At 33.2% G+C, this 27,297-nt stretch overlaps 1 protein-coding gene across 2 annotated transcripts; it reads left to right on the top strand.

Annotated features, from left to right (window-relative positions):
• Positions 1–260: 260 nt before the first annotated feature.
• On the top strand, positions 261–27,044 carry LOC132555693 (BCAS3 microtubule associated cell migration factor-like). 2 transcript variants are annotated; one of them, XM_060220051.1, is made up of 21 exons: positions 261–335; positions 1,946–2,000; positions 2,469–2,547; positions 3,174–3,274; positions 3,626–3,707; positions 3,996–4,059; positions 4,777–4,887; positions 5,407–5,483; positions 5,711–5,787; positions 6,260–6,343; positions 6,578–6,742; positions 7,321–7,551; positions 8,028–8,121; positions 8,245–8,388; positions 8,712–8,987; positions 9,149–9,409; positions 9,706–10,009; positions 10,203–10,333; positions 10,533–10,706; positions 14,597–14,627; positions 26,374–26,492. In XM_060220051.1, exons 1-21 carry the CDS (start codon positions 268–270, stop codon positions 26,393–26,395), a joined length of 2,631 nt encoding a protein of 876 aa, XP_060076034.1. In that variant the 5' UTR covers positions 261–267; the 3' UTR covers positions 26,396–26,492. The 2 variants fall into 2 exon arrangements, with proteins under 2 accessions (XP_060076034.1, XP_060076032.1); XM_060220049.1 differs by lacking the exon at positions 14,597–14,627 and having other exon boundaries at positions 26,374–27,044.
• The last annotated feature ends 253 nt before the right edge of the window (positions 27,045–27,297 follow it).

Genomic DNA, 27,297 nt, shown 5'->3' with positions numbered 1-27,297 from the left:
TTATAGTACAAATCAATTGAAAAACTAGTATTTCCTTCGACATAACCTGCATATAAGGAACAATGTGATAAACGTGCTATCAAATACTAAAATCGACAAACTTCTGAAGATGAGATTAATTACCCCCATAATGGGCCTCTTTACATAATGTCAGTGGCGAAAACAGGAAGTAGAACTCTTCATTCGTCGAAATCTTCGCGGACAACCCAAAACAAGCTAGACGTCATAAGTAATATTTGTTGATATCACCCGAATTTCTGCAAAATAATGGCAGCAGATTCACCTAAGAGGTCTTCTAAGTATAATCAGAATGTTGTTCGGCCGCAACCGTTCAGGTATGGTAAAGAAAACACTAATAAGATATGTGATTTACTCGGATACTGACCATTTGTTTGCTGGGCAAAAATCGTTTCGGACAAAGTCGTGTCAACAAATTATCAACAGCTGATCAGAATCATCATTTGTAATGGCGACTAAAAGTGTTCGCTTGAAATATATTACAACGATATATAAACCTGGAGTAGTTTTAAATAAGAATTCTTGTTTTCTCAAATTCAAAGCAAGAAGTGAGGGAAAGGAATTGGCCTCTAGTGGGCCTAAAAACTGAAAACCCATCGTTTCGAATTTACAGGTCACATGCCACTGTCCTACACGAACTTTTCAGACTCATTTATGAGTAATCTTTCCTATGTGCTTTTTCTTGTTAATAAGACTACACATTAAGATACAAGATAATTTATTTGTATTGCATCGGGTAGTGTTTGATGCAATACAAATATATCATCCATGTATTTATAACAGGACACAGTCATGTAAAACATTTACACCTTATTTACAATCCATTCATGCTGTGTTTTTCGAATTACGTCATTTAAAAGAAAATCAGTAAAACTGTATACTTAAGGTTCTGAAATTTAATCAAGAGCAAAAGCCAGTACAGTCACATACATAATGGTATTTCATGACTTACCTTTTTTTTAAATAGACTTTAAAACACAAGATATCAGAATTCTTTAATATCATTTATATTTTAAGGTTATGGTAAATATGGAAATCAGCAAAAACAAGAATAGACAATTTCTAATTGTATTAATATCGTACCACATATGGTACAAATTGAGCATTTGTTTGTTAATAGAGCATTATCAAAACAGTTAGCATTTCTTGTACATTAATGTTTAGGCTATCAAATTAATTCCTAAAGGCTGAAATTACAACTGTGTGTAATATGTAATGGAAGGGTTGTTTTTAGGCTTACCAAATCATACATGAATATACAAATCATAAAAAAGAATTATTGTATGGTTGTCTATGCAGTCCCTGTCTTTATCAGTAAATTAAAAAAAGGTGCTAACTGTATTATACCATTTTTGCTTTTGTATTTAGAAAATAGGGGACAGCTATCATCTGAACTTGATCATGATAAAATTATAACATTTGTTTCATGTCCTTTTAACATTATAGATCTGGAGCAGTTCAAAATTAAATGCTTTATACACACATTTCATCCTTTTCTGAGACTCACAATACAATCAGTGATCATAGTTCCAAAACAAATCTCATTAGCTTTAAATAGTTTCATAATTCAGCTTGAAAAGATCAGCTTAAAAAAGAGATATATTGGTATTTGATAGAATATAGCTACATGGCTTAAAGATTTAAGAGACCAGATTAGAACAAACATAGGTTTTTTTTTCATTTTTTGATGAAAATATATTAATGAGGGTATGAAGTCAGTAAAGGAAACAAAACAATGTTTGATGTCGGTCAACTATCAGAAAACTCATAAAATATCACATATTCATACATGAATTCATCATGGAGATGTCATTTGTTGTATAATGTTATGTGTTATATTTTTTTTTCCAGAAGTTATCTTTGAATATGAACCTACTATGTAATCAAAGTAATTGGCTTTACATATTTATGTTTTTTCTTTTTTCAGTGATAAATCTGTTATGGAGAGTGTGGTGGATTTCATTTCAGACGTAGTCCCACAGGTAGTGTATTTAATAAGAGATACATTGTACTCAACTCAAAGCAATATTAAAAACATCATTATACAGTTTAAAGTTATCTAATTTTAGTTTAAAATGAAGTTCATGAACAGCCATGCAATCCAGTTAAGTTAAAATGCTGACTCAAAATGTATAAGATTGTTCATACAAAATAGGTCCCACACTATATGTTGTAGATATACATCTAATTTTGAAATTGCAATTTTACTTCATGCAAAATTGAAACAGGCTCTGAGGTGAAGTCGTATCAATAGTAGAATGATATTAATTTTACAAGCAAATCAAGCATACAGTATGTTACTGAGTTGTGAAATTTTAACGTCACACTGTTGTATAGATATTGATGATTTTTATGACTGGAATGTAAAATACAAACTATTTTGAAGAAGAGTATAATATGAAATGTTATACACGAAAGTACAAAACAAAATTTTATTGAATTATTTGTAGGCATATAGTGGACATCAAAAACAGTTTGAAGACAAAGAAAAAATTCAGTGGGTTCGCTTTGAGTCATCTGACATAAATGGTAAGACATGCCTGGTATTATCTACAACCTCACTATCTCAACCCCCTCTTGACATATAAACTATAGATATGGTGACCCTTCAAACAGTTGCTTTTGAGGCTTAGATATTTGAGACCTAGGCCCATGCTTTTAATGTGGGATTCACTCTAATTTTAAAAACCCACTTAAATCTCTTTGTTTTGTGTCTCATAAAAAATTTGGAATCTATGTTCTGGACATACAAAAATGACATATAACTGTACAAGGTGTCAATGATAGTGTTTTTGTGTTTAAATTTTTAAGATGAGAAATAAGCTTAATTTATGGCAAGGTTAGGTTCTTAGTATTTCAAAGTTAATTATCAAGGAACAAGAAGCTAGAAATAGCTCAGTCTAAGAGCACTGGGCATAACAACATCCTACAAATATGTGAGGTGTGTGATTCAATCCCTATCCAAGGATGTTTGTGATTCTAATGACTATCCTGTGCTGTCTTGACTGTGCACTTTGTCAAGAAACTGTGAAGAAACTATCGGAATCATCCTAGCCTTTTTTTCAAATTAATTTTGTTATCCTAATCTTTATTGTAGTATTTGATATTTTACATATATATCATTTGAGGAAATAACTGATAATTTACTGTTGCAGACATATGTAACAACCCTGACCTGACTATAGGAGAGAACAAAGGAATTCCACTACTGTTGATACTAGGGTATAGCAATGGAGTACAGATATGGAATGTTCTGGTCAGTTTGAAATGTTGAGATATCAAATAAGTTTGACTTCGATATAAACCTGTTAAGTTAGGTTTGACAGTTACTTTATTGATAAAATGTCTAAAAGGTACTGTCAGTTATAAAATTTGAAAATGTGAAAAAGGTAATGCATTCTTTTTTATACATGTGTATAAATTTTATTTTAGAAACCCTCTCTGTGATGAATTAAAGTACTCGCTATAAATTGAAGTGTGAAGCAAACTAGACTGGAAAATTCTATGTGAATTACCTATCAGTAAACATATTTCTTACCAATATGCTGGCAAGGAAACCTTAAGATCTATTTGTCATGTTACTAAATGTTGATTTAACCTTTAACAGCCAAGTGGAGAGGCCTTAGAAGTGTTATCCTTACGACAAGGGCCAGTCAAAATTGCCCGAGTACTGCCCACACCTGTTCCAGGTAAAACCATTCTTTTCTAGAAAACACAGCAAACCTCTTAAATTATATAACACTATCTGTCTCTGGTGTCATTAAAATGAGGATTTGAAAAAGAATAAAGCATAACATGAAAATAGTATTAGATAAAGTCTTATATACATTAGATAGACTGGTATATGTATTTACAATATATCTATAAGTATAAAGTCTTCCCTGGAATGTCTTCGGATAAATGTAAAGTTATAGACATTGTTACGTAAATACCTGTGTTTTCATATCTTGGGGATATAACTGTATTTTTCGCTGTAGTGAGAGGTGATGTAGACCAGTTTCACACTCAAAGACCCCTTATGGCCATCTGTGATACTTCAAGGTAATGTATTTTATTTATGTAATGTGATTGGTTTGTTCAGATCATTCCAAAGTTCACCATAAAAATTCTAGTTTTTTTTTTTTTTTTTTTTTTTAAGGCAGGTCTACAGAAGCCAGTACTCTGCTATCAGGAGACAATAATTAGGTTTTAGTTATTAAAGGATGTGTGAATCACTTGCTCTCTCTATCTGTATGAGAACTGTGTCAAACAAAAGATTCATTGTCTGGGAAAAAAATACTCAGCCATATATTTTTAAGACTGATACTACACAGGTGATTTTCAAATGTTGTGATGATGAGTTTAGTTACTGAATATCATTAGTATCCTGTACCTGAAGTTTCATCAAACATACCCCAAACACGTTGACTATTCAAAGCTCTCCAGTAAGAAAATTGACAGTTTAACCATTTTTGTTCAGTTTAGCTTGTTCTGTAATAAAATGATATATTTGTAACCTAAAAGTACAATGAATGCTTAAAATTACAAATGGTTAGCTCTACAAACACCCAGAGGTGATTGAATGATTTGGAATGGAGCCTGTAAACGTATCTAATTTCTTACCTCATTATTGGTGACATTCCTATACATCTGGCTGATATGAATGTTTGAAATTTAGTTTTAGCAAATTTAGAAACTTATTCCAGAGAGAAAATCACAAACAACATTCCCTGAAGCTCAGATTTATATCATCTGATGTGGTTTTGTTTTGTATTGCAGTGCTGGCCAGCCATACTGCTCAGTTAAAATTGTATCGCTGAAAACTGGAGACGAGGTGCATTCCCTGAATTTCCCCAGCATTCCAGTCCTCAACATTGAGTGCAATAAACGGTGAGTTCCTTGACAAATTGAAAATATAGATGAATGTCCTGAAGTCAAAGACAGAGAAAACAAGATAGTAGTATACAATATAAAATGCTCACACACAAATTGAATGTCTATGGTTTTATAGGTACATTTTCTAAGACTATGTACCAATGACATAACTTTATCAAAGGCTCTCTGAAGTCAGGTTTATGGATCTGATGTAATCATAGTGTTCATTTTCTGAATAAAACAAAATTACTCTTAAACATCTAACTTTAAGGACCTGAGCAATTTTTCTTATGCTTTGATTTATATTTATTTTTATGACAAACGTCAGTCAGGTTAGGGTAGTTAGTAATTGTTTCCCTTTAATTTATATTTCAGCTGTTTATAAAAAGGATGTTACCGCTGATATATTTTCTAATATCTGGATACCATTGTAACATAAAGAAAAAATGAGCAAATCCATTACCCCCACATTGTTTCTCTATTCTTTAACTATAATTATATTGAATTTTTACTCCACTTATCTTGGTTTTACAGGGTGTTAGTAATCGCTTTCCAAGAGAAGATATGTATATTTGATGCATGCACCTTTAAACAAAGGTTTTGGGTGACAAGTAAGTAAGCAACATATTATAATCAAGAAATCAAGACACATTTACCACAAATTTTAATATGCAAATTTAAAACCATTTTCTGTTTCGAACTATTTTTCATTTTGGTATCAATAGCATCATTCAATTTTTTTTCTAATTTTGTTACAAATCTAGGTGCTTGTTGTATTTTTTGGTTGCCAGTTATGTGGAATTGGAATTTTATATGTTATATCAATCTGTTGTGATAGGTTGCTTCCCCTGCCCAGGACCCGACCATAATCCAATAGCCTTAGGCATCAGGTGGCTTGCATATGCAGACAAACGGGTAAGTTCACTGCCACATCACTACACTTCAGGAGGCATAGTCTACATGGATTAACAAGTTTGCTTGCGTTAATATTTTTTGTCATCACACACTTTTCTATATTATTGTACTATGAGATGAGATCCTTAGTTTCAAGCATAAGGGTAATAACCTTGCAATAATGCAAGGAGTCCCATTCATTATAGGTTTATCTTCCTGAAATGATCCTGAGGTTGTTCTTCAATCTTAAATAGAACCCTGATATACCTGTAATAAAAAGATTCATAGCTTGAGCTCAGATGTGAGATTAACTACAATTTAAAAAGTTCAATTATGTTGACAAAAATTAAATGTGACATCTCTTTTTACTTTGTAGTGTGAACAAAATTATACGTAGGAGTATTGTTAAAATCTTATAAAATTTGTTAGTATTTAATAAGCTGAATATTTGTCTTATTTTAACAGTAGCTAATTGTGTTATCATGTTTTGTAGTTGGTACCAATGCATCAGTCATGTGGAGGAATGTCTGGAGATGGAGCACAGTCTTATGCTGCCACAGTCATCAGTGCAGCTAAGGTGAATACATCCAAATGGTTTCTGTCCCAAGACTTTCCACTCATCTAGATTGTCCAGAAGTAATGATTACATACCAGTGTACATCTCTGTCAGAGAATTATGATGTCTACAGATCTGTATCAGAATATCGATGCTGTCTGAAACTCTTCAAGCACATTAAGTATAAATTGCACTACATTTAGACACTAATTATGTTTGTCACACTGGGTAAGAGAATACTGTTTTTGATTTCAGGGAGCGTTTAAGGGTCTGACAATGTTTGGCGAGGCAATGGTAAACAGTGTAACAGGCTGTAAACCACAGCCAGTGAAGAAAGTGGAACACAGCTTTCAAGATGTGAATGGGTTTCATCCCGGAATAGTTTCTATAATAGATCTACAGACCATATCCTCAGAACATGTAAGAAACAGCACTGTATACAGCTAATGAACTGTCTGAAAAACTCCTAACACCAGGTCTTAATATTGTTCAAATTGTATGTATTCCTTATACCTAGTGGCAGTTTTGGGGGGAAACAGTGGTAATGTTGACATACCATCATCTAATAGATTCTCTCAAGGTGTAGTTGTTAAAAGCAAATACTGAAAAATCATAAGATAGTTCTGTTTGTTATAACTGTGCTAATATGATATATTCACTATTGATGTAAGATGATTACCGAAAATTCTTCAGATATGAATGTAGAATCAATGTCAGTTTTTAAGAATAAATAGGTTTGAATAAGTACATAGCAAAGTTTCTAGAACACATTCCAGAGCAGATAAGAATTATGGATAATGTCTTCTACTCAGTAAATCATTCATGTGCTGTTTCAGTTTTGTGTTGGTTATGTTCTGTTTCAGTTTTGTGTTGGTTATGTTCTGTTTCAGTTTTGTGTTGGTTATGTGCTGTTTCAGTTTTGTGTTGGTTATGTTCTGTTTCAGTTTTGTGTTGGTTATGTTCTGTTTCAGTTTTATGTTGGTTATTTTCTGTTTCAGTTTTGTGTTGGTGAAGAAAGCGAAGGAGATGGACTTATAGCACATTTTCACGCTCATGCAAATGAACCAGTGGCCAAAATGGCATTTGATAGTTCAGGGACATTGCTGTTGACAGCTTGTAAGCTAGGACATAACTTCCATGTGTTCCGTATAATGGCTCATCCTTGTAGTTCATCACTGGGAGCAGTTCATCACCTCTACACTCTTCACAGAGGGGAGACAACTGCAAAGGTACAACTTTAATGAAGGATAATTAATTTAATGATTTTTTGGTGTTTAAATATGTATGAAATAAATGCATGTGACTCACTGAGAAAAGTGATGAATTTAACAGCGCTGTTCATCTCTTAGAATTTGTGATGGAAGTACAAAAGGATTAAATTGGAAGATATGTTTGAGATAGTATAATTGTTTTATCCTTTGTGTCTGTTTCCTTAGTAACTTAGGATTACAATTGATATAAATAAAGTAATGTATGTTACTTGTTATCATCCCAAACTACTGAGGAGATCTCAAATGCATTTCAAAATCAAATGTGTCCACTTTTTCTCTGATTTGTAGATGTGTTCAAACGAGAAGTCTTTCATTCATATTTGAAAAACATCAGTATGTCATCTTTCCATTTGATACTTTTAACCCCTCAGCAAATTTTAAACAAATGAAACAAACATCAGTAAAACAACACATGTAATTGTATTATATTTTAGGTAGTGGATATAAGCTTCAGTCAAGATAGTCGCTGGATCACGATATGTACTCACAGAGGGACCACCCATGTATTTCCAATTACACCCTATGGAGGTAAGTAAAGCCATGCATTCCCAATATTACTGCACAAAGATGGCAGTCTACCTGTCATTATGTATATATATCTGTTTGAGATGTTTGAATTATCACAGTTTTATGTCTGATGTTTCTTTATAGGTTCAGTGTCCAAGAGAACTCACTGTTCCTCACGCGTTGTTAACAGAGCTAGTCGATTTCACAAGAGCGCAGGTTTGGATGAGATGCAGCAGGCAGGCGGTCGCAGTAGTCCTGTACTGTCTGCTAGTCCCAGTAGCTCCTCAGGTATAGATAGCAATCCATGTACCAGTCAACAGTTATAGGAGTGTTACTTTTAATTTCTAGTGCTATATAAGGTCATTTTAGATACAAGCAGTAGGAAATCAGAAGTTTCTGTAAAATAAAGTTGGAACTATTTTTGTTCAGTGGCCAGTTAAATTAAGAAAGTAAAAAGTGTTTGTAATTTCAAATAGATACAGATATTCAGTATTGAATCTACAATAATATTGTAGTTTCTTCACAGATATACAGATAATATTTAGTGCACTGATATAAGACATAAAGGTAATGACAATGCATACACAGAATATACTACTGATTTGCTTCAGGTCATTTTGAGAGTTACCCAAGTCTGATGCGACAGAATGTGATGAGCAACAGCACAGGGAACCCACGTCTGCCGCCTTACCCCCACCCCACAACATTGTATGCCCTGGCACAGATAAAACAGCCTCTCCTGCTCACCAACAGTGTGACAGGCGTGAAGAACCAGAGCCCGTCCCACTCACCCCTTGGAACAGACAGTGTGTTAAGTGTGTGCTCACATTTTTCCACACCACGATTGTGGGTTGGAGGCAGCTCCAGTGTCACTGTAGACAGAAGAGGTAAGTATGGGATCAAGATTGGTCAGCAGTGGTGTGAAGTAAACAACAATATTTCTTGAATTGTTATTAAAGAAATGCCAGAATCGTTATCTGTAACTAAACAATTCACACTTATAAGGCAAATTCTGCACTATGTTTTATTGTTTAATGTATTGTTGTAGAGGGTAAACGTGCTGCAGACTCACTGTTTGTGATGTGTCAGACTGGGACACTAGTAGAATATGTATTGGAGCCTCGCCCAAAGACTCTGGTAGACAAAGGCTCAGAGGAGACGCCCCTTGAACTTCTTGCCACTGGATATATACAGTGGAACTTACAGCGACCAAAGACATCAGAGGACATACGACTGCCACTTGCCTCCAACAACCCTATCATCCAGGCGACTGAGGCTGTAACAACCCAACAACCAACAACTCTGAAAGGTAAACACTGTCAACATTTATGATTTATGGTTTATACTTTTTATTCTTTTCTAAATTTTATTAGAGAAATATCTATTTTGTTTCAATGTTAGACCATTATGCCTTGAATGAGAAAACATTTCCGGCTAAAGAGAGTGAATATTGTTCTATCCTGCTTACTTCTTATTTTTTCATAATTATCAGTAGAGAAGTATGTATTAATTTGAATGTGAGAGAAGAACATTTGATAAGCAGTTATTCCTTGCAAAAGATGGTGGATATTTTCTCATCTTTATGATATCATGTGTATCCCACAGATGTGTATACTGGTGATCTTGATCCTGTGACCCGGGCAGACTCAAAGGATAGCTTGTCATCAGATCATGGTACCAAGGACATGGAGCTCCAGGAGCAGTGGTTGTCACAAGTTGAGATTATAACTCATGTTGGCCCCCACCGTCGTCTGTGGATGGGGCCACAATTTTCCTTTAAGACCTACCAGAATGTACACAACACCACAGTTCTATCCTCCAACTCCTCAGCTCTGCTGTCACAGAGTCCTGAGGCTAATATGTCTGCAATGGACGTTGTGTCCAATGAAGTTGACCTGGAAAGTCTCAAGTAAATATTGTCTCTCTTATTTGTATGATACGCATGTGTTTTCAGATAAAATCTCTCTAAGCCGATTATGGACTCTGATACAAATGATTTATGATAGCAGTATATAATCAACCTATCGTATCTCACAACAGTTTATATTTTGGAACCATGCCATGATAATTTTAAGAATTTTAAAGTGTTTTTCTCTTTGAAGGATACAACCAGCCCGTTCCAGTCCTGTTGCTATGCCAACAGCTCGACCGGCATACCGTCGTCTATCAGGCAGTGATAGCACACCACCAGCAGGGAAGGGAGCCTATAGCACAGCTCTGCTGATTGAAGCTGGTAGGTCCTGTGTTGAAGTTCTGTCGGATAAGATGTCTGTTGTTTGTATATAATTTTTCAATATATGATTTTAATTTTCATTGGACACTGATTTGAGACATCAAAAACTCCAAAGTTGTGTGTGAGTAATGAGAATTCATATGTTAAATGGATTAATTGAAGCTTAATATTGATTATACACCTCTTTTTTTTCCTACAGGGAGCTTTGAACAGTCACCAAATTTATGTGATGTATACAGCAGCTGGGCAGAGTCAACAGTTGCCAAGCAACCAAGAGGGAGTGAAGAGGAAGAGGATAGAATTAAGGAGACATTAGCGGAGGCCATGTTGGAATCACCAATCAAAGGAGGGGGTCCATCTAGTATAAGTAATGGTGAGTATTGAACTGTGTTTAAATTAACGTTATTCCACCTGAGTTTGAAATAGGAGTCCAAAAATGAAAAGAAATCATACTCATCTTACATTCAGCTAGGTTTTATTCAAAAGATGTTAACTGGTCATCCTTTTGGAAGCATATTTCATTGGGCTTGTAGGATACCACAGGAATCTTGCCTGAATGTGATATTGATGATCAAAACACTTTTATCTTTACTTGAATGTGTAAAACCAACTCTTGCCTATTGGTTAGCACACTGTTTGATATTCTTGTAGCCTAGAATAATGAGTTAAGTTGAAGTACATATTTAAGTAAATGTGTATGACAGGGTAACTTACAACACTTGCCACAGTTTGTTAATTTTGTGACAGTCATAAATGGAAAGGTTGATGAAGTGATAGTTTTATTTTGTAAATCCTCAAAAGTGTCGTTGTGTCATCGCAAAGGAACTGGTCATATTCTAATCCCTTTTTGTGTTGAAAAATGGAAGATCATTATCAATGATACAGATAAGCAATTATTGGTACAGAAAGGGTTTACAACTGCAATCAAGAAAGGTTTTAAAACTGCAATCAGAACTGCACAGTGATAAAAAGTTGGAGGTCAGAAATATTTGATAAAATCACGGAAGATTAGAATGAAAAAAAATTTGATATTCGATGAAGCACTTACTTTATCTTATCTTGTATGGTATGTAAGAGTTGTCTCTCTTCCCATCTGAATCTTCAAACTCTAGTATTTAATTAAGTATGGTGAGTAAGAGTTGTCTCTCTTCCCATCTGAATCTTCAAACTCTAGTATTTAATTAAGTATGGTGAGTAAGAGTTGTCTATCTTCCCATCTGAATCTTCACACTCTATTATTAAATTAAGTATGGTGAGTAAGAGTTGTCTCTCTTCCCATCTGAATCTTCAAACTCTAGTATTTAATTAAGTATGGTGAGTAAAAGTTGTCTCTTTTCCCATCTGAATCTTCAAACTCTAGTATTAAATTAAGTATGGTGAGTAAAAGTTGTCTCTTTTCCCATCTGAATCTTCAAACTCTAGTATTAAATTAAGTATGGTGAGTAAGAGTTGTCTCTCTTCCCATCTGAATCTTCAAACTCTAGTATTAAATTAAGTATGGTGAGTAAGAGTTGTCTCTCTTCCCATCTGAATCTTCAAACTCTAGTATTTAATTAAGTATGGTGAGTAAAAGTTGTCTATCTTTCCATCTGAATCTTCAAACTCTAGTATTTAATTAAGTATGGTGAGTAAAAGTTGTCTCTCTTCCCATCTGAATCTTCAAACTCTAGTATTTAATTAAGTATGGTGAGTAAAAGTTGTCTCTTTTCCCATCTGAATCTTCAAACTCTAGTATTAAATTAAGTATGGTGAGTAAAAGTTGTCTCTTTTCCCATCTGAATCTTCAAACTCTAGTATTAAATTAAGTATGGTGAGTAAGAGTTGTCTCTCTTCCCATCTGAATCTTCAAACTCTAGTATTTAATTAAGTATGTGAGTAAGAGTTGTCTATCGTCCCATCTGAATCTTCAAACTCTAGTATTTAATTAAGTATGGTGAGTAAGAGTTGTCTATCTTCCCATCTGAATCTTCAAACTCTAGTATTTAATTAAGTATGGTGAGTAAGAGTTGTCTATCTTCCCATCTGAATCTTCAAACTCTAGTATTTAATTAAGTATGGTGAGTAAGAGTTGTCTATCTTTCCATCTGAATCTTCAAACTCTGGTATTTAATTAAGTATGGTGAGTAAGAGTTGTCTCTTTTCCCATCTGAATCTTCACACTCTACTATTTAATTAAGTATGGTGAGTAAGAGTTGTCTATCTTCCCATCTGAATCTTCACACTCTAGTATTTAATGAAGTATGGTGAGTAAGAGTTGTCTCTCTTCCCATCTGAATCTTCAAACTCTAGTATTTACTTAAGTATGGTGAGTAAGAGTTGTCTATCTTCCCATCTGAATCTTCAAACTCTAGTATTAAATTAAGTATGGTGAGTAAGAGTTGTCTATCGTCCCATCTGAATCTTCAAACTCTAGTATTTAATTAAGTATGGTGAGTAAGAGTTGTCTATCGTCCCATCTGAATCTTCAAACTCTAGTATTTAATTAAGTATGGTGAGTAAGAGTTGTCTCTCTTCCCATCTGAATCTTCACACTCTAGTATTTAATTAAGTATGGTGAGTAAGAGTTGTCTATCTTCCCATCTGAATCTTCAAACTCTAGTATTTAATTAAGTATGGTGAGTAAGAGTTGTCTATCTTTCCATCTGAATCTTCAAACTCTAGTATTTAATTAAGTATGGTGAGTAAGAGTTGTCTATCTTCCCATCTGAATCTTCAAACTCTAGTATTTAATCAAATATGGTGAGTAAGAGTTGTCTCTCTTCCCATCTGAATCTTCACACTCTAGTATTTAATTAAGTATGGTGAGTAAGAGTTGTCTCTCTTCCCATCTGAATCTTCAAACTCTAGTATTTAATTAAGTATGGTGAGTAAGAGTTGTCTATCGTCCCATCTGAATCTTCAAACTCTAGTATTTAATTAAGTATGGTGAGTAAGAGTTGTCTATCTTCCCATCTGAATCTTCAAACTCTAGTATTTAATTAAGTATGGTGAGTAAGAGTTGTCTATCTTCCCATCTGAATCTTCAAACTCTAGTATTTAATTAAGTATGGTGAGTAAGAGTTGTCTATCGTCCCATCTGAATCTTCAAACTCTAGTATTTAATTAAGTATGGTGAGTAAGAGTTGTCTATCTTCCCATCTGAATCTTCAAACTCTAGTATTTAATTAAGTATGGTGAGTAAGAGTTGTCTATCTTCCCATCTGAATCTTCAAACTCTAGTATTTAATTAAGTATGGTGAGTAAGAGTTGTCTATCTTCCCATTGGAAGTGTATGCTTTGCTAAAAACAAAAACATTTGAAAGTCTATATGTATTCTTGTTGTTTCACAGCTTTCACTTAGGGAAGGGGTTAGATGAGGTGACAGAGTATATGTATTCTTATTGTTTATAGCTTTCACTTAGTAAAGGTGTTGGATGAGGTGACAAGGTAACTGTTCATTATTTTCATAGCAAATACTATTCCAAATATATCCATGATGATAATTAAGATATAGGTCATCATCAGCTCAGGTTTAACTGTTAAAAATCACATTTGGCCTCTTTTTAAAAAAGGTAAAGTTATTCTAAGAAATACTAAATGAATGCTATACAAATTTACTTTGTATTTGCACTATAAAATGGTGATATTAAGTTCTACACTTGGGGAAATCTTATTTGTAAAATTTGTGCAGTTGAAACAAATTATGGCTAAAAGATTAAAACTATTACATTAAATTAGTTGTAATTTAATTTCAGTTTTAAAAAGAAGATATTTAATCAACTAAGGATAAAAGATATTGAATATCAATTTTTTAGAAATATCTTTACTTACTGTATTAAATAGCTTGGAAAATTTATCAAAAAATTATGAAAAAAATAAGAGTTTTAGGTTTATCTTGGACTGTATTTTAAAAACTGGAATTATTTACCTAAACATAGATAGCCGTTGCTAGTTTATCAACACATAGTGACTAAATGTTGCATGTTATTCTTTGAATATATAATCACATTAACAGTAAGTTCATTGTGGTAGCTGATGGAATATAAATGAATTTCAATTATATATAAACTGTGTATGTTTATATGTAATATAATTATCTTTGTCTTTGGGTAGTGGGAAGGAGGGCATTCATCATGATAGGAAAGGAAGTTACAGTCAGGAAGTAAAACCTATTTCTGTCTTGAAAGAAATTTAATATTCTACTTTTAAGATTGATAATTTTGAAAATCATTCTCTGATATAAACAAGTGGTCATCAACTATAATGACAGTTGATTATTTTCAGGAACTATGAATTCTGTCATTGCTAAGAAAAGGTACAGACTTAGTTTTTGATAAAAGCATGACAGGCTCTTCCTGACTCTCCTGTGCTTGCTCTGTTAGACCTGCTATAGAACGTTACGTATGTGTAATAACATTTAAGATTTTAGGTAAACTATTACTGAACAGCTGCGGAAAGAAAATTTAGCAAGATTCTTTTGTCCTTTTGACCTTGTTGGAAAGTTAATTACCCACAATGTCCACTTAAAAAAAATCCCATGAAATGCATTTGGTTTACATTGCTCAATAAAATGTGCATGCTTCTGTGAGTGGTGATTTATGTGATGCAGATTATGACATTGTTTATTTCTTTTTGTGAAGGATGCTAACTTCAGAGACACAATGTGTCATTTCTTTGTGAAGGATGCTAACTTCAGAGACACAATGTGTCATTTCTTTGTGAAGGATGCTAACTTCAGAGACACAATGTGTCTTCTCTTTGTGAAGGATGCTAACTTCAGAGACACATGTGTCATTTCTTTGTGAAGGATGCTAACTTCAGAGACACAATGTGTCATTTCTTTGTGAAGGATGCTGACTTCAGAGACACATGTGTCATTTCTTTGTGAAGGATGCTAACTTCAGAGACACAATGTGTCATTTCTTTGTGAAGGATGCTAACTTCAGAGACACAATGTGTCATTTCTTTGTGAAGGATGCTAACTTCAGAGACACAATGTGTCATTTCTTTGTGAAGGATGCTAACTTCAGAGACACAATATGTCTTCTCTTTGTGAAGGATGCTAACTTCAGAGACACAATGTGTCATTTCTTTGTGAAGGATGCTAACTTCAGAGACACAATGTGTCATTTCTTTGTGAAGGATGCTGACTTCAGAGACACAATGTGTCATTTCTTTGTGAAGGATGCTAACTTCAGAGACACAATGTGTCATTTCTTTGTGAAGGATGCTAACTTCAGAGACACAATGTGTCATTTCTTTGTGAAGGATGCTAACTTCAGAGACACAATGTGTCATTTCTTTGTGAAGGATGCTGACTTCAGAGACACAATATGTCTTCTCTTTGTGAAGGATGCTAACTTCAGAGACACAATATGTCTTCTCTTTGTGAAGGATGCTAACTTCAGAGACACAATGTGTCATTTCTTTGTGAAGGATGCTAACTTCAGAGACACAATGTGTCATTTCTTTGTGAAGGATGCTAACTTCAGAGACACAATGTGTCATTTCTTTGTGAAGGATGCTAACTTCAGAGACACAATGTGTCATTTCTTTGTGAAGGATGCTAACTTCAGAGACACAATGTGTCATTTCTTTGTGAAGGATGCTAACTTCAGAGACACAATGTGTCATTTCTTTGTGAAGGATGCTAACTTCAGAGACACAATGTGTCATTTCTTTGTGAAGGATGCTAACTTCAGAGACACAATGTGTCATTTCTTTGTGAAGGATGCTGACTTCAGAGACACAATATGTCTTCTCTTTGTGAAGGATGCTAACTTCAGAGACACAAGATGTTTTCTCTTTGTGAAGGATGCTGACTTCAGAGACACAATATGTCTTCTCTTTGTGAAGGATGCTAACTTCAGAGACACAAGATGTTTTCTCTTTGTGAAGGATGCTAACTTTAGAGACACAAGATGTTTTCTCTTTGTGAAGGATGCTAACTTCAGAGACACAATGTGTCATTTCTTTGTGAAGGATGCTAACTTCAGAGACACAATGTGTCATTTCTTTGTGAAGGATGCTGACTTCAGAGACACAATGTGTCATTTCTTTGTGAAGGATGCTAACTTCAGAGACACAATGTGTCATTTCTTTGTGAAGGATGCTAACTTCAGAGACACAATGTGTCATTTCTTTGTGAAGGATGCTGACTTCAGAGACACAATATGTCTTCTCTTTGTGAAGGATGCTAACTTCAGAGACACAAGATGTTTTCTCTTTGTGAAGGATGCTTACTTCAGAGACATAATATGTTTTCTCTTTGTGAAGGATGCTAACTTCAGAGACACATATGTCATTTCTTTGTGAAGGATGCTAACTTCAGAGACATAATATGTCTTCTCTTTGTGAAGGATGCTAACTTCAGAGACACAATATGTCTTCTCTTTGTGAAGTGTGCTAACTTCAGAGACACAATGTGTCATTTCTTTGTGAAGGATGCTGACTTCAGAGACACATTTGTCTTCTCTTTGTGAAGGATGCTAACTTCAGAGACATAATATGTCTTCTCTTTGTGAAGGATGCTAACTTCAGAGACACAATATGTCTTCTCTTTGTGAAGTATGCTAACTTCAGAGACACAATGTGTCATTTCTTTGTGAAGGATGCTAACTTCAGAGACACAATATGTTTTCTCTTTGTGAAGGATGCTTACTTCAGAGACATTATATGTCTTCTCTTTGTGAAGGATGCTAACTTCAGAGACACAATGTGTCATTTCTTTGTGAAGGATGCTAACTTCAGAGACACAATATGTTTTCTCTTTGTGAAGGATGCTTACTTCAGAGACATTATATGTTTTCTCTTTGTGAAGGATGCTGACTTCAGAGACACAATGTGTCATTTCTTTGTGAAGGATGCTAACTTCAGAGACACAATATGTTTTCTCTTTGTGAAGGATGCTTACTTCAGAGACATTATATGTCTTCTCTTTGTGAAGGATGCTAACTTCAGAGACAATATGTTTTCTCTTTGTGAAGGATGCTAACTTCAGAGACACAATGTGTCATTTCTTTGTGAAATATGCTAACTTCAGAGACACAATATGTCCTCTCTTTGTGAAGGATGCTTACTTCAGAGACACATTTGTCCTCTCTTTGTGAGGGATGCTAACTTCAGACATTCAATATTTCAGCTTTGAAAATATTTCAAGGTAAACATTTCTATCATTCCTTTTAATGTACCTAATTCTGATGAATTTTATTTCCATTGATTATTTGCTAATTGTGTTTTAATATAGTTTCAAACAAAAGCTTCATGACTTTTGTAATAGTAAAATGTGAAGACTGACTCGTTGTGTACTTTACTACAGATAAAATGTAGTGACTGGTTGTGTATTTTACTACAGATGAAATATGAATGCTGACGCATTGTGTATTTTACTACAGATGAAATATGAAGGCTGACGCCTTGTGTATTTTACTACAGATGAAATATGAAGGCTGATTCATCGTGTATTTTACTACAGATAAAATGTGAAGGCTGACTCATTGTGTACTTTACTACAGATAAAATATGAAGGCTGACTCATTGTGTATTTTACTATAGATAAAATGTGAAGGCTGACTTAGTGTGTATTTTACTACAGATAAAATATGAAGGCTGATTCATTGTGTATTTTACTACAGATAAAATATGAAGTCTGACTCATTGTGTATTTTACTACAGATGAAATATGAAGGCTGACTCATTGTGTATTTTACTACAGATAAAATATGAAGGCTGACTCATTGTGTATTGTATTACAGATGAAATATGAATGCTGACTCATTGTGTATTGTATTACAGATGAAATATGAAGGCTGACTCTTTTGTATTTTACTACAGATAAAATATAAAGGCTGACTCAATGTGTATTTTACTATAGATAAAATGTGAAGGCTGACTCATTGTATATTTTACTACAGATAAAATGTGAATGCCGACTCATTGTGTATTTTACTACAGATAAAATGTGAAGGCTGACTCATTGTATATTTTACTACAGCTAAAATGTGAATGCTGACTCATTGTGTATTTTACTACAGATGAAATATGAAGGCTGACTCATTGTGTACTTTACTACAGATAAAATATGAAGGCTGACTCATTGTGTATTTTACTATAGATAAAATGTGAAGGCTGACTTAGTGTGTATTTTACTACAGATAAAATATGAAGGCTGATTCATTTTGTATTTTACTACAGATAAAATATGAAGTCTGACTCAATGTGTATTTTACTACAGATAAAATATGAATGCTGACTCATTGTGTACTTTACTACAGATAAAATATGAAGGCTGACTCATTGTGTATTTTACTACAGATAAAATATGAAGGCTGACTCATTGTGTATTGTATTACAGATGAAATATGAATGCTGACTCATTGTGTATTGTATTACAGATGAAATATGAAGGCTGACTCTTTTTGTATTTTACTACAGATAAAATATAAAGGCTGACTCAATGTGTATTTTACTATAGATAAAATGTGAAGGCTGACTCATTGTATATTTTACTACAGATAAAATGTGAATGCCGACTCATTGTGTATTTTACTACAGATAAAATGTGAAGGCTGACTCATTGTATATTTTACTACAGCTAAAATGTGAATGCTGACTCATTGTGTATTTTACTACAGATGAAATATGAAGGCTGACTCATTGTGTATTTTACTATAGGTAAAATGTAAAGGCTGACTCATTGTGTATTTTACTACAGATAAAATGTGAAGTCTGACTCAATGTGTATTTTACTACAGATAAAATATGAATGCTGACTCATTGTGTACTTTACTACAGATAAAATATGAAGGCTGACTCATTGTGTATTTTACTACAGATAAAATATGAAGGCTGACTCATTGTGTATTGTATTACAGATGAAATATGAATGCTGACTCATTGTGTATTGTATTACAGGTGAAATATGAAGGCTGACTCTTTTTGTATTTTACTACAGATAAAATATAAAGGCTGACTCAATGTGTATTTTACTATAGATAAAATGTGAAGGCTGACTCATTGTATATTTTACTACAGATAAAATGTGAATGCCGACTCATTGTGTATTTTACTACAGATAAAATGTGAAGGCTGACTCATTGTATATTTTACTACAGCTAAAATGTGAATGCTGACTCATTGTGTATTTTACTACAGATGAAATATGAAGGCTGACTCTTTTTGTATTTTACTACAGATAAAATATAAAGGCTGACTCAATGTGTATTTTACTATAGATAAAATGTGAAGGCTGACTCATTGTATATTTTACTACAGATAAAATGTGAATGCCGACTCATTGTGTATTTTACTACAGATAAAATGTGAAGGCTGACTCATTGTATATTTTACTACAGCTAAAATGTGAATGCTGACTCATTGTGTATTTTACTACAGATGAAATATGAAGGCTGACTCATTGTGTATTTTACTATAGATAAAATATAAAGGCTGACTCATTGTGTATTTTACTACAGATAAAATGTGAAGGCTGACTCATTGTGTATTTTACTACAGATAAAATATGAAGGCTGACTCATTGTGTATTTTACTACAGATGAAATATGAAGGCTGACTCATTGTGTATTTTACTATAAATAAAATGTGAAGGCTGACTCATTGTGTATTTTACTACAGATAAAATGTGAAGGCTGACTCATTGTGTATTCTACTACAGATAAAATATGAAGGCTGACTCATTGTGTATTTTACTACAGCTAAAATGTGAATGCTGACTCATTGTGTATTCTACTACAGATAAAATATGAAGGCTGACTCAATGTGTATTTTACTATAGATAAAATGTGAAGGCTGACTCATTGTATATTTTACTACAGATAAAATGTGAATGCCGACTCATTGTGTATTTTACTACAGATAAAATGTAAGGCTGAATTGTATATTTTACTACAGCTAAAATGTGAATGCTGACTCATTGTGTATTTTACTACAGATGAAATATGAAGGCTGACTCATTGTGTATTTTACTATAGATAAAATGTGAAGGCTGACTCATTGTGTATTTTACTACAGATAAAATGTGAAGGCTGACTCATTGTGTACTTTACTACAGATAAAATATGAAGGCTGACTCATTGTGTATTTTACTATAGATAAAATGTGAAGGCTGACTTAGTGTGTATTTTACTACAGATAAAATATGAAGGCTGATTCATTTTGTATTTTACTACAGATAAAATATGAAGTCTGACTCAATGTGTATTTTACTACAGATAAAATATGAATGCTGACTCATTGTGTACTTTACTACAGATAAAATATGAAGGCTGACTCATTGTGTATTGTATTACAGATGAAATATGAATGCTGACTCATTGTGTATTGTATTACAGATGAAATATGAAGGCTGACTCTTTTTGTATTTTACTACAGATAAAATATAAAGGCTGACTCAATGTGTATTTTACTATAGATAAAATGTGAAGGCTGACTCATTGTATATTTTACTACAGATAAAATGTGAATGCCGACTCATTGTGTATTTTACTACAGATAAAATGTGAAGGCTGACTCATTGTATATTTTACTACAGCTAAAATGTGAATGCTGACTCATTGTGTATTTTACTACAGATGAAATATGAAGGCTGACTCATTGTGTATTTTACTATAGATAAAATGTAAAGGCTGACTCATTGTGTATTTTACTACAGATAAAATGTGAAGGCTGACTCATTGTGTATTTTACTATAGATAAAATATGAAGGCTGACTAATTGTGTATTTTACTACAGATGAAATATGAAGGCTGACTCATTGTGTATTTTACTATAAATAAAATGTGAAGGCTGACTCATTGTGTATTTTACTACAGATAAAATGTGAAGGCTGACTCATTGTGTATTTTACTACAGATGAAATATGAAGGCTGACTCATTGTGTATTTTACTACAGATAAAATGTGAAGGCTGACTCATTGTGTATTTTACTATAGATAAAATATGAAGGCTGACTAATTGTGTATTTTACTCAAGATGAAATATGAAGGCTGACTCATTGTGTATTTTACTATAAATAAAATGTGAAGGCTGACTCATTGTGTATTTTACTACAGATAAAATGTGAAGGCTGACTCATTGTGTATTCTACTACAGATAAAATATGAAGGCTGACTCATTGTGTATTTTACTACAGATAAAATATGAAGGCTGACGCATTATGTATTTTACTACAGTTAAAATATGAAGTCTGACTCATTGTGTATAGTATTACAGATAAAATATGAAGGCTGACTTAGTGTGTATTTTACTACAGATAAAATATGAAGGTTGACTCAGTGTGTATTTTACTACAGATAATATATGAAGGCTGACTCAATGTCTATTTTACTACAGATAAAATGGAAGACTGTCTCATTGTGTATTTTACTACAGATGAAATATGAAGGCTGACTCATTGTGTACTTTACTACAGATAAAATATGAAGGCTGACTCATTGTGTATTTTACTACAGATAAAATATGAAGGCTGACTCATTGTGTATTTTACTATAGATAAAATATGAAGACTGACTCATTGTGTATTTTACTACAGATAGCTTTGGACAGTTAGAATTGCAAGTCCTTTGTGTTTTTCACTACAAGTTAAACAGGATGACTAGCTCATTGTCTGATTTACTAGAAATTTACCATTAAATACTTTTTCTGTTACCATGGAAACAGATAGGCCAAACCACAAAGTTCAGTTTTTTTCAGATCAGCTATTTTAATATGTTCAAAGTAATTACCCAGGACTCAAAACTTTGTACAAGTATCAGGCTAGTACTCTAGTTGAAGCTCTCCAAATCAATACTTTGTATCGAACATTTAGAAATTACAAATAGAAATTGAACTTGTTGTAATATTAACATATATATATAGAAAATACATGGACAGTGTCTGAAAGTATAAAGTGTTTTTTGGCAAGGGTGAAGAAAGACAAAAGTGGCGAGCCTTTGGTGAGCCACTTTTGTCTTTCTGTCCCAAGCCAAAATACAACTTATATTTTAAGACTCTGAAAATGAATTCTATTCATCCAGCAACACTGATTAAAAATCAGACTATTGAAACAAACAGTTTTGTCGTTCAATCTGTGTTAAGCTGACATTACGCTGAATTTTGCCTGATTTCAAAACAATTTCTCTGTGCACATGGAAACATACTTCATCAGATATAACAGCGATTTATGAATTTTCATAAATCAACTTGTTCATTACAACATGTAAAATTGTCTATTTCAACAACTATTTATAGTTTTAAATGAAATATTTAAGCAAATTCAGAGAGTAATTCTGTCAAATAACCGCACTTGCTTAAATACAGCTGTTTTCCATTTCCATATAAGGCAGGTGTATTCCAACAACGGCATTGCCAGTTGCAGTATAAATATAATTGTGTTTCTTTCTATTAAACATTGGGTAGGAGTGAGTGGGTGGATAATGTCATGATTTGCATTATCTTTTTTTTCTGACTGGCTCAATTTCTATTTAATTCAGAGAGAATATTAAAGCTAGATCCTTGTGTATTTTATTAAGGTAGACTATGAAGGCTGAATATTGTGTATATAATACATATAGAATATGAAGACTGGCTCCTTGTATATTTACAATTATTATTTTCATTGGCTTCCGCCAAAGAAACAGTTTTTAAGTTTACCTTTCTTTCATAGACAGGCTGTTAGATTAAAAGTGGACATATCTCATGGTGCGTGGTATTTAGATATCACCTTGTCTTTGAAAGATGACTTTTTTCAATTACTGTAATATAAACATACATAGACAAAACGCATCTGTATGAAAATTAGCAATATTGATTATGTGGTATCACTTTTTTCCAAGTCACGTTCCCAGGATATTTAAGATAATGTATGTTTATTTTTATTAATCCACAATCTGAGAAAAGTCTCCCTGTTACTGTGACGAAAGAAAACTAATTACACTTATCCTTACGTGACATGGCTAATTCCATCACAATGGATAAGATCTGGTAGTAAGGGCTTTATGTTCATCCCGTAATTACTGTTACTTAATCCTCCAGTATCACCATGTCAGTGTTTTGTTGGAGAAATCGCGAATTGGGTAGCAAATCCTTGGCCACGGGTTAATAACTTGATAGCTGATCTTGTCAAAGACGGATTCTCATTTATATCTTTGCTTTAATAATCATAAAACTGAAGAGTACACCTGTGACAGAGGCAGATATTAAAACAAGTTGCAGTATATGTTTTAGTGGATTGGATAGATTTATGATGGGTATTAAATAGAATGCCAAGAACCTTAAGACCCAATTTCTACCTATAATTATAAGGTCACAGCTGGCTGGCAGTTTACAAAGGTAGGGTTAATGACGATATGATAGTCCTGAATTATACGAGGTTCATACACTGTCGTCAGACATTACACGCCAATTGTGATTGTCTTTATACCCCGGGTGAATTACCAGCTAACACAGGACTATATATCCTAATTTCATTTTGTTTCATGTGCCGAGTAATTCATGTTTTCTGTTGTCTAGATCTTCTCAGTCATCGATGATTAATAGATTTTCCATCGAAATAGTCTCTACACATAACAAAAGAAGACTGTAAAGATGGATTTGTGAGAGACCTTTATAGGTCCTAAATAACTTGCTTGGATAGAGTTAGAAAAACACCTCCATAATAAAGCTATGAAAGATCGACTTTAGTATATTTTTTGCAGTTAAATCAGAAACTATCACTTGACATTTACAAGCAGAATTTTAGACCTTTCAAAGTAATGTCTTATTCATTATTATCTTAAAAGATATTTGTACTTTTCATTTTATTCTGATGTTTATATAATCAGATATATTTCTCAACATCTGTCCATTTGTAATTTCATCACATGGCAGTTTGTGTTCCTGAACATTGATATAAAGTTATATAGGATATCACCTGATACATTATGTATCTTATCTAGAAAGATTTAAAAATGTAATAGAAGTGCATCATTCTGTTGTCATGGCAACTTTGTTATGAATTAAAGAGGTTCTTTATCGTGATGGGGAAAAAAGGGAATTCGCAGATATGAACTTATTCTTGTTAAATAAGAACATCTGTAGAAGAATGCCATCTTTTTACCTATAGAGACTAACATCGATGTGATTGGTTCAGATATAGAAAATGAAACCAATTATTTTAAGGACAAAAGCAGTCCCGCATGATATATCAATTAATGTTCTGTTTAGTATATGATTACATGTTATTACCAAACACTTTAACTTTCAAAAAAGTTAATATCCTAATGACTTGATAAAAGAACTTCTATTTGCTACAGATATCAAATATTAGGTATTTTGAAATCACTTTCTTGAATTGACCAAGACTTAAATAGTGGGTGTCAGCAATGAAACAGAAGATGTCTACCTTTTTGAAACACATGATTTTATTTCTTGGTATTCTTTATTTCAACTTTTCTTCTGTTCATATTTTGCTGAAGTTTAATTTAATTTTGAGATGGAATAAAGACCCTTTTGACATGTTAATCGATAGAACAAAATTATTTAATCAGATTTGTTTTTAAATAAAATGTTAAATAGTTTTGTGTTTTTAGCATGATATTGCGAACATGAACACAACCATAGCATCTTAGCTTCGGATATTTCCCAAGGGAAAGTCAAACTAATGATGGTGTCCTCAAATTAGTTCTTCATGACAGAAGACCCAGTCATTAGTGTATGTGATTATGACATAACATATTACAGGAATATGCTTTCAAAAATCAAGTGTCATGTTTTGTTGGAATTCTTAATAAGGCACAGCACTGGCTCACCTGAAGGTAGGCGACAACAAATTTTAGTAAAATTGCGGTCACACATAAAGATTTCAACAGTTTGTTTCCCAACTTTGACACCTAATGGCACAATTGTCACACAATATTATATATTTTTGAAGTAATTGAATGTTGACCTTGATCAGGTTTGAAAAGAAGTATTGCATGGTAACAAGCCATATGCAAGTCAAGCATGTGATGCAGTGAACTGATGTGAACAAAATCGAATAAGTTTGAATGAATCACTTTTTTGAACATACTCACTCCCACCTTTCTGTTACTATTTGTAAACAGTAAGCTGTCAGACCATTTTCATGCTCTCGTGTACAAATAGTCGGTGAGCTAGAAATAAATAATAGAAGGTTGGTATGTGTTAAACATGTTTTTAAAGAACCGCAGATGGAGGTCTAATTTTTGATTTGACACTTTGCTTCAATGACCATATCTGGTCGCACCTCGTCACTTATCACAGTTTAAGACGGATGTAAGTTATTTGTTAGGCATCATTATAATATCGTTAAGATTTGAAATAGCAAGTCATGCCTTCCATTACAGTCAATACTTGCGTTTTTTCATTAGATTACTTGTGTCAGGAAATTAATTGCAGTAGCATTCAGTTATATTTTAATTTTGTTCACATTTAGTGATAAATCTAAAATATCCTAATAAGATTGGTTTTAATCAACACTGCTTAGATGATGATTTTTTTATTCATTTAAAAAAAGATACCAGACACTGATTTAGTTACTAGGGGCATTGTATTCATTATTCTCGAAGTGACAATATGTTACAGAGTGAACAGTTTGCACATTTGTTCCTGCTTGAACTCAAACCAGTTGTATCTATGCATGCTAGTGGTTATTGCCTCCTCTTCATGTGTCCATACCAACATAACATTACGCTTATTTACATTATAGATATACAGTTGTAAGTTATATGAATATAGGTATAATTTGTATCCTCTATATTAAGGTCTTACCGAGAAACATTTAACGTCATACCAATGTTTGCCTTTATTCCAGGTGTTAGTTAGTTGAGGTCGGGTAGAAGTGTTATGATGACAAAGATGTATATGTATATATAGCCTATTGATTTCAGGACTTGGGACGGAATTAAAAATATATCTACATGTATAAGTTCAAACCATTTTTATTTCAAAATCAGATTCTGCATTTCATTTAGCAAATCAAATAATATGGTACTGAGCTGTATATTTGTTTTCATTGTTTTCCTTTTTTGTATGGAATTTATTCAATTCTGTTTTCTGCTGACTTTCAGATGTATTTGTCGGAAGCAATGACAATCTAAGCACGAGCTCTGGGTCCAGTACAGGTATACCTTTACCTAGAGGCGCCGAACATGTGCTTGACAACGTGTTTCCCTCAACCAACGGATCATTGGACTCATCTAGCTAGCTGCCTGATTATCCTGAAATAGTTCTTAATTGATGTTGTGAAATAGTTTTGTTCTTTGCTCCACTTCAGATCAATGTGCAACTGACTTACATACGTTGAAGTTAATACCACAAAAGACCTTATCCTTCCTAAGTCATAGACAGTGAAATGATGAAAATCATCGAAGTACTTAGACATACAATGACGATGGTGTCTATAATGGTCACATCTGTGAAAAAAGTTGTTCTACAATGGCAGGTCAAGACAAAAACATTTTCTATGGAATTGCTGTTTTCCACAAATTGAGAATTTAAAAGGTAGTACATTAGATATGGATCCTATTTTTATGGTATTTATTTCTTCCATACACGAAATACAATTCAACATCAAACGTGTTCATCCTTGACAGTGTACCGTGTTCTTGATACGTTTTTTAGGTACGAATCATTTTATATTTATACAGATGAATACAGACAACCGTGATCTACGTTAATATTATCTATTCATGAAATAGAACTCCTTGAAAAAATAAAGTGATGTGGTTTAAAATGACAATGGATTTAGTTGTAGTATAAGCACTGTTGAGAGTCTGAAAAGGATACGGTTTGGTTTTTGGTGAAGGAGCTTCATAATATTGTTTACTCGATTGTTTGTTCCTGCCATAATGAGTTCTTAAGCGCCTATTGTAATGTGTTCAAATGTTCCACTTAATAGACTAAATTATACCGTTAATTAAGTGTTTTATGTTCTATACTTGTTGAAGCTATGGTTTTATCTTTCTGTTATATGTTACTACTGTAATTACGGT

This window comes from Ylistrum balloti, unplaced genomic scaffold (assembly GCF_031769215.1).
Source record: "Ylistrum balloti isolate Yb309-2 unplaced genomic scaffold, AGI_CSIRO_Ybal_v1 Utg370510, whole genome shotgun sequence".
In the NCBI taxonomy this organism is placed as follows: domain Eukaryota; kingdom Metazoa; phylum Mollusca; class Bivalvia; order Pectinida; family Pectinidae; genus Ylistrum; species Ylistrum balloti.
The sequence above is the reverse complement of the archived record's forward strand: the minus strand, read 5'-3'. Positions and strand labels throughout refer to the sequence as shown.